This window comes from Saccopteryx bilineata, chromosome 7 (assembly GCF_036850765.1).
Source record: "Saccopteryx bilineata isolate mSacBil1 chromosome 7, mSacBil1_pri_phased_curated, whole genome shotgun sequence".
NCBI lineage: Eukaryota > Metazoa > Chordata > Mammalia > Chiroptera > Emballonuridae > Saccopteryx > Saccopteryx bilineata.
Genome location: NC_089496.1, coordinates 72,440,014 through 72,453,236, shown reverse-complemented (window position 1 = coordinate 72,453,236; position 13,223 = coordinate 72,440,014). Strand labels below are relative to the sequence as shown.

Genomic DNA, 13,223 nt, shown 5'->3' with positions numbered 1-13,223 from the left:
AACACGTGCAGATATAAACCACAGAGCACCACCTGAGGATAAGGGCTCAGCCTCCTGGTCTCCACCACACAGTCTAGTTCTCTCTAGACCTCTTTACTTCTGAACCAAAGAGAACTATCATTCACAATCTGGAGGACAGCAGTGCTTCTCAAAGGGAGAGCGCCTGACTGGGCGGTGGCGCAGTGAATAGAGCGTCAGACTGGGATGCGGAAGACCCAGGTTTGAGACCCCGAGGTCGCCAGCTTGAGTGAGGGCTCATCTGGTTTGAGCAAAAGCTCACTAGCTTGAGCCCAAGGTCGCTGGCTCGAGCAAGGGGTTACTCGGTCTGCTGAAGGCCCACGGTCAAGGCACATATGAGAAGGCAATCAATGAACAATTAAAGTATTGCAATGCGCAACGAAAAACTAATGATTGATGCTTCTCATCTCTCCATTCCTCTCTGTCTGTCTGTCCCTGTCTATCCCTCTCTGACTCTCTCTCTGTCTCTATAAAAAAAAAAAAAAAAAAAAAAGGGGGAGAGCCACAGAGGTCTACAGCAGAGGGGTTGGGATGATGGGTAGAAATGCAGATTCCTAAGGTCTACCCTAGCCTACCACCTGAATCAGGACCTCTGGGGGTGGAACCCTGCAATCTGCATTTTAGCAGGATCTCTTGAGGCTTCTTCCCCACATCAACTTTGAGAAGCACAATTCTGAAGGAGACACTGCCCTTTAATGAAAGAAATCTTATCAGCACATTGCTCTGGGATCTTAGATGGGAGAGAGTCATGCAAAGTGTAAGGCTTAAAACACTGGTTCACGGGGAGTGGAGGCAGATAGAAGAGGGTAAACGGAATAAATGGTGGTGGAAGGAGACTGTCTTGGGGAGGTGAACAGACAGTATAGAGATGATGTATTATAGATTTGTACACCTGAAACCTATATAATTTTATTAATCAATGTCACCCCAATAAATTCAATTAAATAAAAAAATAAAACACGGTACACTTCTGAGGCTAGAGGGCACAGCTCATAGAGCAACAAGAGAAAACACGCTCAGAGGCCGTGTGAACACCTCCAGAGAGGGCTCTGGAGCAGGGACCATCAGGCCTCATCTCTGACACTAGCTTATTTTTAAGTTGACCCTCTGAAAATTTCTTACCTATACTGTTCATTTCCAACCTTTAGGTCACTAAATGTCTTAATCTATGCCACCAAACAAAATAGGTCAGTGAACAATTTCAGTATCTGTATGCAACAACGAAAAACAGAATAAGCCTAGTTTCCCTACTAATGAATTAAGATGGAAATACAAAGCAAATATCAACCAACTGGTACACTTAAAATGGTAAAATAGCCTGACCAGGGGTGGCACAGTAGATGAAGCATTGACCTGGAATGCTGAGGTCAGAGGTTCGAAACCTCGGGCTTGCCCAGTCAAGGCACATGCGAGAAGCAATTACAAGTCGATGCTTCCTGCTCCTCCCCCACCCCTGCCTTTCTCCCTCACTCCTCTCTCTAAAATCAATAAATAAAATCTTTTTTAAAAAAAAAGAAAGAAAAGGTAAAATGGTAAAAGATCGTTCATGAGTCTGGGAAAGGTTTTGGTGTCTGGCTGTGGGATTTGGTTTCCTCTCCGTGTCAGGTGCGGACAGGGAAGGTTGATTTCCAAGGACCTCTTCAGTTCTGACTCAGGGTAATGGCCCTTAGAGCAAAAACAAAGAACTTATTCCAGCTCACAGAGCCACTTTAAGAGAATGTCCACAGCCCAGAACAGAGCCAGACACACTCCCTGAGGCCACAGGCAATGCTTCACTCCAGCAACATGCCCTATGCTGGCAGGGCCTTGCTCAACAAATCTGTTAGGTGAATGGCTGGCCGGCTGGCTGTATTACATTTCTAAAGTCAGGCTACTCTCGGCAAGCTCAGCCTCCCCAGGACATCAGAGGGTTGGAAAGGGAAATGAAGACTGGGCTTGCCGCCAAGAAATGACATAATCCAAGACCAACATCTCTGATAACACTGGCCTGCCCACCTCACATCTGAGACCAGGCCTGCCTCCCACATGCAGACAGGTTCTCACCTGAGGCAGAGTTCAGGGAAAGCCTGCTCCTTCTGGTAGGGCTGACCAAAGAAGAACCAAATCGTTGAGCAGCTACACAATTACACCAAAACCTGACCAACTCCCCAGCCCATCTTGTCTAGGGAGTGCTTCTCGAAAATCAGTGCGTACAGATCTCTCCAAGCCTGCAGTGCTCACAGAAATTATTACACAAAGCACAGATTTCTGGCTCTGGGCCATATCCGAATTAGGATTCTCCCTCTTCTTCATTTACTTTGGAAAAATGCCAGACCTCCCTCAGAATCGAAAAACTGGCAGACATTTGATATTTACTCCCAATGCTGAATACAAATATGGTTTCTGTCGAAGTTTTTATTCAAAGCACTTTCAATTCTTTTATTATATCAAGTGTTGACCTATTTTTAAAGTCTTAACTAGCTATCCTTTCTTAAATGAATGGAAAATTTTCCCTGCTGTATCCAAAGAAAAAGCATAATGCTTACAATATGGCAGGTACTCAAAATATTTGTTGAATGAATGCACACACACTGCAAATGTCCCTTTGACCCTGTGACCATGTAACAAGAGCACAGCAAACACACACCCTACAAAAACACGAGGGCCTGAAGCATTCCTTTGGTGCATCTGACACGTGCCTGACACTCCTCTAAGAATGAGGAATGCAGTGGTGAACCCCAGTCAGATCTCTGTCCAGAGAGCTCATGCTCTAGTAGGACTACAGCATCAGATGCTTGAATAACAGAACAGGACTAGACTCACTTCTGGGAGCAACCCTAGCCTGAATCTCTAGCTGATTCAGGGTTTCCAGTGCTGCTTAGTAAGCTACTGTTTATTGGTTGATCACAAAAGCTGTAGCCTCCCCAGAGATCATCTCAGCCTGGTGCCCCCAGAAAGCCTTGCAGGTACAAGTGCCCAGAGTGCTCCCGTCACTGAGTTCTCCAGGTAGACTATATACCGGATGCTGGTTAGAAGCATCACTGCTGCCTAATTCACTATTTCCATATCATATTCATTCTGTGAAAGCAAACAAAATTTAGCTGAGGACTGGGCCTGATAGCATAGAGATAAACACTCACTCAATGCTATTGAGACCCTACTACATAAATCTCTAAGAGAACTGAAAATTCCTAATCAAAACTGTTTCCTGGTCCTGGCCGGTTGCTTAGTGGTAGAGCATCAGCCCAGCATGTGGATGTCCCAGGTTGGACTACCAGTTAGGGCACACAGGAGGAACAACCATCTGCTTCTCCACCTCTCCCCCCTCCTCTTTCTTTCTCTCTCTCTTTCGCTCTCTTCCCTTTCAGCAGCCATGGCTTGTGTGTTGGCCCCGGACACTGAGGATGACTCCATGGATTCTCTGCCTCAGGTGCTAAAAATAGCTTGGTTGTGAGCATGGGGCAGAGCATCGGCTCCAGACAGGGGTTGCTGGGTGGATTCCGGTCTGGGTTCATGTGGGAATCTGTCTCTATCTCCCCTCCTCTCACTTGGAAAAAAACAAACAAAAAATTCTTCCCTTCCCCAATACGGGAGTTATTTCTTCAATAACAAGGTTCTTCTCTTTGGGGGAAGGTACTGTATATATTTTGTTCTGACCCGAAGGTTGTCACCCAGTGGCTCATGTGCAAAGGCACCTCACCAAGGAGAACTGTTCACCCACAGAAGCCTCAAAAGGCCATATCCAGCCCACTCTCTATTTTATATATCTACAAGCCAAGAATGGTTTCTACATTTTTAAATGTTTGGGAAAAAATAAAAAGAATAATATTTTGTGACATGTAAAACTTACATGAAATTTCAGAATCCATAAATAAAAACTATGGGAACACAGCTACACTTCTATGGTTGTTTATGTACAACAGTGTAGAGTAGTCAGAGATGGTATGGTTGTAAGACCTGAACTATTGACTGTGTAGCCCTTTACATAAAACATGTGGCCACCAATGTAAGTGTTCTCAGAGTCTAGACAGTGGGTATGAAATACAAGAGATGTAAAAATATAGGACCGACCATAATCTGGGGATTGAAAGGCAGCCACCTCCATGACATGAGGTGAGAACATCATCTAATATATTTGAGAATTCTGGCTGATTGCTTCTTTTTCTTCTTCTTCTTTTTCTTTTCTTTTTTATTTATTTATTTTTTATTTTTTTGAGAAAGAGACACAGGAACGTTGAGCTGCTCCTGTATGTGCCCTAACAAGAGAATCAAACCAGCAGCCTCCACACTCTGGGATGATGCTCTAACCAACTAAGCTATTCAGCCAGGGCTTAATTTTTTTGACTTATTGATTGATTTTTAGAGAGACAGAGAGAGGAAGGAAGAGAGAGGGGAGGGGGAAGGAAAGCATTCATTTGTTGTATCACGCAGTCATTTATTCACTTGTTGTTTCCCTGTGTGCCCTGACGAGGAATCAAACCCACAACCTTGTCAACTCAGGACAATGCTCTCTTAACTGATGGAACTAACTGGCCAGGGGCTGGCTGATTGCTTCTAAAGGGTTGGAGCTCACACTAAAATCAATGCTTACTAGGTGACCAACTTCTGTTCATTCATAAAACAAACGCCTACCTGGGTGCCTACTTTGTGCCTGGCACTGTTCTCTGAGGTGAGGATACAAACAGCAGTCCTCAGGAGACAGGAAATGGATGGAGACTACGCCACAGTGAGAACTGTGTGACAGGTAGTGAGAGATGGAAAGCCATTGTGATATCACACACATGAGTCTGTACAGGCCTTTACAGAACTTACAAATCAGGAAGCCATGACAACCCAGGAAAGTCAAATATTTGTAAAAGACAATGTTTCCAGACCCGAGTAGATGTCCCAGGGTAGGATTAGCAGAACCTTTTAGCCAAGAAGGCTGGTCCACTACATCTATCTTGTACTGAACACACCATGATTACCCAAGCTAACAAATGTTTGTCATTAAGCTGAGAACAGTTTCAACACCAGAGAATGTGCATTTTCCTCAAAAAAGTGGGTTAAGAATAAGAACGCATGACTATTCAGTTACATATGACTTAGAAACCAACACACATGTTCACTGGAGCACTCAGTGCCTTCAAGAAAGGGAGTAAGACCCTGGCTGAGTAGCTCAGTTGGTTAGAACATCATTCTGATACACCAAGGTTGCGGGTTTGATCCCTGGTCAGGGCACATGCAAGAATCAACCAATAAATCCATGAATACATGGAACAACGAATTGATGTTTCTCACTCTCACTCTCTTTCAAATCAATAGATTAAAAGGGGGGGAGGGGCCTGGTCAGTTAGCTCAGTCAGTTAGAGTGTTGTCCTGAAATACCAAGGTAGTGGGTTCAAGCCCCGGTCAAGGAACGTACAGGAAGCAACTAATGAATGCACAACTAAGTGGAACAACAAATGAATGCTTCTCTCTCTTTCTCTCTAAAATCAATCAATTAAAAAAAAAAGGGAAGCCCTGGCCAGATAACTCAGTTGGTTAGAACACTTTCCCAAAGCACAGAGGTTGCAAGTTCAATCCCCGGTGAGGGCACATACAAGAACAGAGCAATGTTCCTGTCTCTCTCTCTCTTCTTTCCTCTCTCACTAAAATCAATACAATTAGAATAAAAAGGAGGGGAGTAAGGTGACATAGGACTCATCTGCTGACTGTGTGATGATGCTTCTTGTTCCAGAGACTGCAGAGATCTGGCAGAGAAGAGTCATTAGAGCTCCACCCTCAGTCAATCACATGCTCTTCTTCCCTAAGTGCCAGTTACCCTACAACTGTCTCCCATGCTTCAGATCCCAGGAAAGCTCATTGAGAAAAAAGCCTCCAGCACCCCTAAATACCCCCCACAATGAAGCATCAGCCTCTGTCTAACCATTGCAGCAGTTCCCAAATGTCCAGTGATAAATCCTATACATCCCAATAAAGAGTTGCTTGGGCCTCTGGCCGGTTGGCTCAGTGGTAGAGCGTCGGCCTGGCGTGCAGAAGTCCCGGGTTCGATTCCTGACCAGGGCACACAGGAGAAGCGCCCATCTGCTTCTCCACCACTCCCCCTCTCCTTCCTGTCTCTCTCTTCCCCTCCCGCAGCCAAGGCTCCATTGGAGCAAAGATGGCCCAGGCGCTGGGGATGGCTCTATGAACTCTGCCTCAGGCGCTAGAATGACTCTGGTTGCAACAGAGCGACGCCCCGGATGGGCAGAGCATCGCCCCCTGGTGGGCGTGCTGGGTGGATCCCGGTCAGGCGCATGCGGGAGTCTGTCTGACTGCTTCCCAGTTTCCAGCTTCAGAAAAATAATAAAATAATAAAAAAAAGAGCCCTGGCTGGTTGGCTCAGTGGTAGAGCGTCAGCCTGGCGTGCGGAAGTCCCGGGTTCGATTCCTGGCCAGGGCACACAGGAGAAGCGCCCATCTGCTTCTCTACCCCTCCCCCTCTCCTTCCTCTCTGTCTCTCTCTTCCCCTCCCGCAGCGAGGCTCCATTGGAGCAAAGGTGGCCTGGGCGCTGGGGATGGCTCCTTGGCCTCTGCCCCAGGCACTAGAGTGGCTCTGGTTGCGACAGAGCGACGCCCCGGAGGGGCAGAGCATCGCCCCCTGGTGGGCAGAGCGTCGCCCCCTGGTGGGCGTGCCGGGTGGATCCCTGTCGGGCGCATGCGGGAGTCTGTCTGACTGTCTCTCCCCATTTCCAGCTTCAGAAAAATACAAAAAAAAAAAAAAAAAAGAGTTGCTTGGGCCTGACCAGTGGTGGCACAGTGAATAAGTGTTGACCTGGGATACTGAGGTCCCAGGTTCAAAACCCCAAGGTCACTGGCTTGAGTGCAGGTTCATCTAGCTTGAGTGCAGGGTCACCAGCTTGAACAAGGGATCATAGACATGACCCCACAGTCGCTAGCTTGAACCCAAAGGTCGCTGCTTGAAGCCCAAGGTGGCTGGCTTGAACAAGAGCTCACTGGCTCAGCTGGAGCCCCCCTCCCCCTGGTCAAGACATGTATGAGAAGCAATCAATGAACAGCTAAAGTGATGCAACTACTAGCTGAGGCTTCACATCTGTCTTCCTTCCTATCTATTTGTCTGACTCTCTCTTGCTTAAAAAAAAAGGTTGGTTGGTAAAACAACAGTCCTGGTGCTTTTTGCTGCATAAAAAGGACAGATCAAGTGCAGTAAAGGAAACCACTATACCTTATCTAATACAAAACCTTTGATTTCTAAAGTAAAAAAAAAGCAGATGTGTCAGAACATATAATACAATTACATACTCTACATTTTCGACACTCATTGTTCCCAAAGCCGCTACTTTCAACGAAGGTCTGAGTCTGAATTCACAATTGCAGGCAAATTGTACCCCCTCTCTGGCCTCCAGTCCCTCATCTGTAAAATAAAGCACTGGACCAGGTTTCTGCATTTAGGAAGAGAGAAGCTTACCAAAATTCCAGTATCAGCTTACATTAAGACTCAAGCAGTAAAACATTTTGTAAAAGCCCAACAAAACCACAGCTTCTCCAAAGAAGGCAGAAAGACGCTTTAAAATGAGAAACATATGCTAATACAATAAGCAAATTGCTGATTTTTCTTTTCTTCTCTTTTTAACCATCTGTCAAAAGAAATGGTATCTGTAAAATTGCATATAACTAGCTAAAGTTTAAGCAGGGCTTATCTCCTCAGCCCACAATGCTTCTCAGAAATCAGGGTCTCAGCTGTGGCTGAGAAACCCTAAAATGAAACATTAAAGCTTAACAGAATCAGCCCTTGGATCCAAAAGGTGAAAGGAAACATAAATTGCTAATTTCCACTTTTACCACCATAAAATTTTTCCTCTCACTGCTTAAAAGGAACCATGGTACACTAAAATCCATCTTTCCTAAAACACAGCCCTACTCTGAAACCCTACATCTGACGTTCCTTTCCTTTGGAGAGCCTTCCTGTGTTTCCATTTCCATTAGTTTTATAAAGAAGACCCTGGCTTTGGGCATTCTGTCTTATTCTGGGACTAATTCAACATTATATATCAAAATATTCCTGCATAGTCAGGAACCCATCTGGAAATCAGTTTCTTTTTAAAAAGAAATACTCTGAACATACAAAGATGAACAGAATAACAAAACAAATGCTGGCGTACTGACCATCCAGTCTTAGAAATAAAGACAATGGAAGCCCCTGGGCACCCATTCCCACCCACACTGCCCTCTCTTCCCAAGCAGCAACTGTCTTCCTGAATCCAGGGCCCAGTCTCCACTTCCCCCATGCAGTTCTCCCACTTCCCATATGGCATAGACACTTACACGATCTACTTCATCTTTACAGAAATTGTGTTATTCTGCTTGCAGTCATTCTATAAATGTTTTTCTTGTCCATTTTATATGTTTGAGTCACTTACATTGACACCTATAGTTTTCAGTCCTTTGTAAGTTCACTGCTGCATAATGTTCCCTTATATGAATATAACATATATTTGGCCAAGACACTACAATAATTTCCCATGGCTGCCACAAAGTGTCTACCCTGTGCCAGCCCATTTCCCATAATATTTTTCAGAATCCTCACAACCACCTAAAGAGAAAGGTAAGATTGTCACTACAGCAGAGGAAACAGACAAATTCGACCAACACATGTGCGAGGCAGACTCATGCAGGTTCAACTTCATTCAGCTCTAACGCCACACTCTTGACACTGTACCCATAGTCCCACATATGTAGACATCTCCACTATTCCAAAAATTTCTAAATGAAAAAACTGATAGAGGGCTCTCAAGCCATCTGAGCAGATCTGAAACAGGATGCTGTTTTCTTTATTAACAAACAATTCCACCAGAAATTGTTAAACAGAGATGGTCCGCATGTAGAGAAGACAAGACTGTCTTTGGCAAAAGTTCCCATGTACTCACTGGGGTCATGCCTAAAGTTCATACAAATGCTTTCTAAATAAGCTAAAGTTAAACTGCAACCCTGCCTGGCTTCCGTTCGAGAAACAGGCTATCTGCACCCACTTAGAGACGGGATGGGGGAGAATACAAGAACACCTCAGGGAGCAGCTCCAGCAGCTGTGGGTCCCGGGTTTCTGGGAACAGTCCTTCGCTCACAAGGCCAAGGGAGCTAGGCACAGCCCACTAAGCACTGCACTTGGCCCACTTTCCAGAAAGCTGTCATACAGCCCAGCCCAGCCCTGCTGTTCTGGAGAAAGCCCAGCTTACAACATGGAAGAGAAGAGAGAAAGAGTGAGGGCGGAGGCATCCAGCAACCAGGCAGGCCACAGGGGCAGGAGCGGCCAGGGCCCAGACCCTGTGTGCTCAAAGCAGGAGGGTCCCTAGGAGATGATGGGACCCCCAGGGCCAGGGAAGCTTCTGGCACCAGGACTACTGGTCTAGCCTATATTTCTGCACTCTATCTCCCACAGTGGTTCCTCCTCTAGAATTGGTAAGTCCTATATGCAAGGCAGAGCTGGTAAAAGCAGCCCTGTCCCACTTTCCGGCCAAAATAAGAAGAAAACTGACTGCCACTTACGGGGCGGTGGGACCTCAGATGGGGAGTCCCTGTCCACTCTGTCTATGGCACTGAATGCAGTAACACTGACCCAGCAGCTGCCCACGCTCCCGCGAAGCAGATTCCACTGATGTCCCACCGTTCCACAGGAGACAGTTGAGGCACAGAGAGGTGAAGTCAGCCAAGGTCAACAAGCTTACAGTGATGAGCGCCGGGGAGGGCTGCACAAGTCACCCCCACGGGGGAGGCAGCACAGAGAGGGGCCCAGGGAGTAAAGGGCACGAGAAAGGGACACGGGGACAGAGGCTGGGGAAGTAGGGAAAGGAAGGCACCCGTGGCCTCAATAAAAGGGGAATGGAAGGAGCCAGTCCAATGTGAAGACCTTCGCAAAGCTGGGAGTCGGCTACAGGGCGGGACGGGTTCTGGGAAGCGGGTTCTGGGCTGCGGACTGGGAAGTGGGTTCTAGGGTGCGGGCTGAGGGGCGGGCTGAAAAGCGGGTTCCAGGGTGCGGGCTGAGGGGCGGGTCCTGAGGGGCGGGCTCCTACCTTGAGCACCGTGACGGCGCCCGCGCTGTGCACCTGGAAGTGCGCGGGCGGCTCGGCTCCTGGCTCGGCCGCCTCGTCGGGGCCCTGGTAGCTGAAGCAGGCGTCGGCGATGTCCAGGTGGCCGAGCGGCAGCGCGTCCTGCGGGCTCTTGAAGTAGTAAAGGTAGCAGCGGCGCGCGTCGAACACGAACCAGCGGCTGCGGTAGCCGCGCAGCGGGCCCTTGCCCGACAGCTTCTGCAGGTAGCCGCACAGCCGCGCCGGCTCCCGCCCCAGCCCAGCGCCCTCACCGCTGCTGCCGCCCTCGTCCGCGCGGGCCCCCGACCCCGGCATCGCCCGCCGCGCGCCCACTGTTGCCCGGCCCGGCACCCGCCCGCGCCGCCCGCGCGCACCGCCGCCGCCACACCCTCTCGGCCTCCCCGCCCTCGAACACAGGGCAGCCTGGGACTTGTAGTGCCACCTCCGTCACGCCCACGGCCTGCTCGCGCAAAGCCGCTTGGGACGTGTAGTCCACCCACGCCAACCCCCGAGGCCCTGCGGGCTAAGTCCCTGCGACCCCGCAGTTCTGCAAGCGACTTGTGGACAGACCACCCCTGTCCTCGCTGCCCTCTTGTGCTGCACTGCTGCACTTCTGTCTAGGAGTGTGGGTACAGGGGAGTGCGTAGGGCTCGAAACCCACCGGGGTGTCCCCTCAACACCGTGGATACAAAACTGTATGTTTAAGTGTCTGTCCGCCAGATTCACCGACTCATATTGCACAAGTGAGAGTGTCCATTGCCCGGCGTTGAGTGGGTAGGTGCTCAGTAAATATTTGTAGAACGCATGAATGAAAGCCAGCGCACGTCCGGCCTCTCCAGACCTCAGTTCTGCATTGACTTCAACAAATATCTGCTGAGTGCCTTCTGTGTGCCAGGTGCAGGTGCAGACACTAGGGGACGCAGTCGTGTCCCTGCCCAAACGCTGACTGTATTCTAAGAAGGGATAGAATATACAGAAAAAACATACTGTGTTCCATAAATGCGTGATAATATTTGAATAAGAATTACCGCTTAAATAGCACTTAGTACTGTACTTAGTACTAACGCATGTGTACTTGCACAACACCAAGAGGCAATTAGGGTGGTTTTACAATAAAGCAAGTAAGAGGATGGGGGACCTTGAGTGTGTCTGCCCACTGCTGGAGCCAAGTAGAGTGGCCCAACCTTTTCAAGGCCCCATGAGGCCTCCAGGACCACCTCTAATGCCCTCTCAACTCTGACTTCTCCCAGGCCCCAATGCTACCAATTCTCTCTCAAGAGGCCACTCCACAATGCTGGTGATTTCATGAACTAACCCTGCATTGTTTCACCCCTCATTCCAGGTGCCATGAGCTGAAAGAGGGCTCCACACTTGATCTCATCTTCTTAGCATCCCCCCTCCATCATCAGTTTGGACAATTTTTATGGTTAATGTAAAATTCTAAAAAACACAATTTCAGTTCCCCCCATTTTCTAACCAGATTCACACACCCTCAAGCCCCTCCTACAAGGAGGGGACTGCCTCTGGTGGCTCTGAATTCCTTGGAACCATTCTTTTCCTTTTTTTTTTTTTTTTTCTACAGAGACAAAGAGAGAGTCAGAGAGAGGGATAGGTAGGGACAGACAGACAGGAACCTAGAGAGATAAGAAGCATCAATCATCAGTTTTTCATTGTGGCACCTTAGTTGTTCATTGACTGCTTTCTCATATGTGCCTTGACCTTGGGGCTACAGCAGACCGAGTAACCCCTTACTCGAGCCAGCGACCTTGGGTCCAATCTGGTGAGCTTTGCTCAAACCAGGTGAGCCTGTGCTCAAGCTGGTGACCTCGGGGTCTCGAACCTGGGTCATCTGCATCCCAGTCCGACGCTCTATCCACTGCGACACCACCTGGTGAGGCCCTCCTTAAATAGCTCATTGACATTTTATAGTTCTCCAAGTCTCTTGGGTTAAATGTCAACCCTGCGGTCAAGGGGAGGCTTTACACAGACCACCTGTGTCCGGCCTCTGTCCAATGTGGCCATGCTTGGTGCCAGAAGCCCTGCCCCTTTAAGCTTCTAGAAAACCCAGTGACCAGAAGGAAGTGGCCAACCCAGGGGGAAATGGCTGCCATTTACTGAAAAGGGGAAATTTTGACCATGAACTTGCTTTCCACGCTTCCTGCCCTATTTGGGGGTGAGGGAGATGGACTGGGCTCTGGAGGCCAGGGGAGGGTTTCAAGGGAGGAGCTGTGTGGTCACCCAGCCTTCCTGTGCCTCAGTTTCCTCACCTATGGAATGGCATAAGAATAGCATTTACCTGCTAGAGCTGTTATGAGGCTTAAACGAGATCATAAGTACAAAGTACTTGGCACAGTCCCTGATGTGCATTCAGTCCTCGGTCTGGTAGCTAATTCATTCAACAAACAGCCCCAGCCCTGCTCTTTGTTTCTGCCTGCTGTTGGTGATGCTGAAACTCAGAAAAGGACTGGACCTGGCTCCCAATGCAAGAAGCTCTCAACCTAAGGCAGGCGGCAGAGCTTCAGAGAGAGGAGCCCCAGCAGGGGATCCTCTTAGCCTGGATGTATGGACCCAGCTTCCAGGAGGCCTCATTTCCCTAGCAAATTGGCAGGCAAATCTGTACACCTTGTGGTTCTCTTTCTTAGAGGGTAGGCATCTGAGGTGCTGACCAAGCTCCCAGCCCCCGGGAGAGGGCCTGCTTGTCCCTGGGACTTGGAGGGCTGAAGGTCAGCAGGGCAGCTTCTCTGCACACTGTGGGGTTCTTGTGAGGTAAGACGATCTGACCTCCAGACCATTTTCAGATATGATGGAACTTTTATGAACGCTAAATGAAGCTGATGCAGTATTACATTGTATAGACAGATACTTACATATTTGTTCGCTTAGATTTCATGCTTTTCTAGCTTTAGATTTTGGAGCCAATACTAATATGGGTTTTTGTTTTTTTGGTTTGTTTTCAGGTCTCAGTATGTTTATAGGTCCTTGTCAAGCTCACAGTACCTGGCCATTGTCCTGTAAATAAAACAGAATAGGCTGTGTTTGGGGAGGAAGGTGGCTGCAAGGGGCATTGGGTATTGCTCTCCCACCCCAGGAGCCACATTCTACAGATAACAGGACAAGCTCACTCAGTCACATTGAGGGGTCTGTAGAGTCCCAGTAGAATTGG

The 13,223-nt window shown here is 48.3% G+C and overlaps 1 protein-coding gene across 1 annotated transcript in view; it reads right to left on the bottom strand.

Annotated features, from left to right (window-relative positions):
• TBC1D2B (TBC1 domain family member 2B) overlaps positions 1 to 10,452 on the bottom strand; it is a 74,680-nt gene extending 64,228 nt beyond the window's left edge. The window contains exon 1 of the mRNA XM_066239758.1: positions 10,046 to 10,452. Coding sequence (XP_066095855.1) covers positions 10,046 to 10,375 — 330 coding nt within the window. The 5' untranslated portion in view covers positions 10,376 to 10,452. The remainder of the gene's footprint in view (positions 1 to 10,045) is intronic.
• Between the last annotated feature and the right edge of the window lie 2,771 nt (positions 10,453 to 13,223).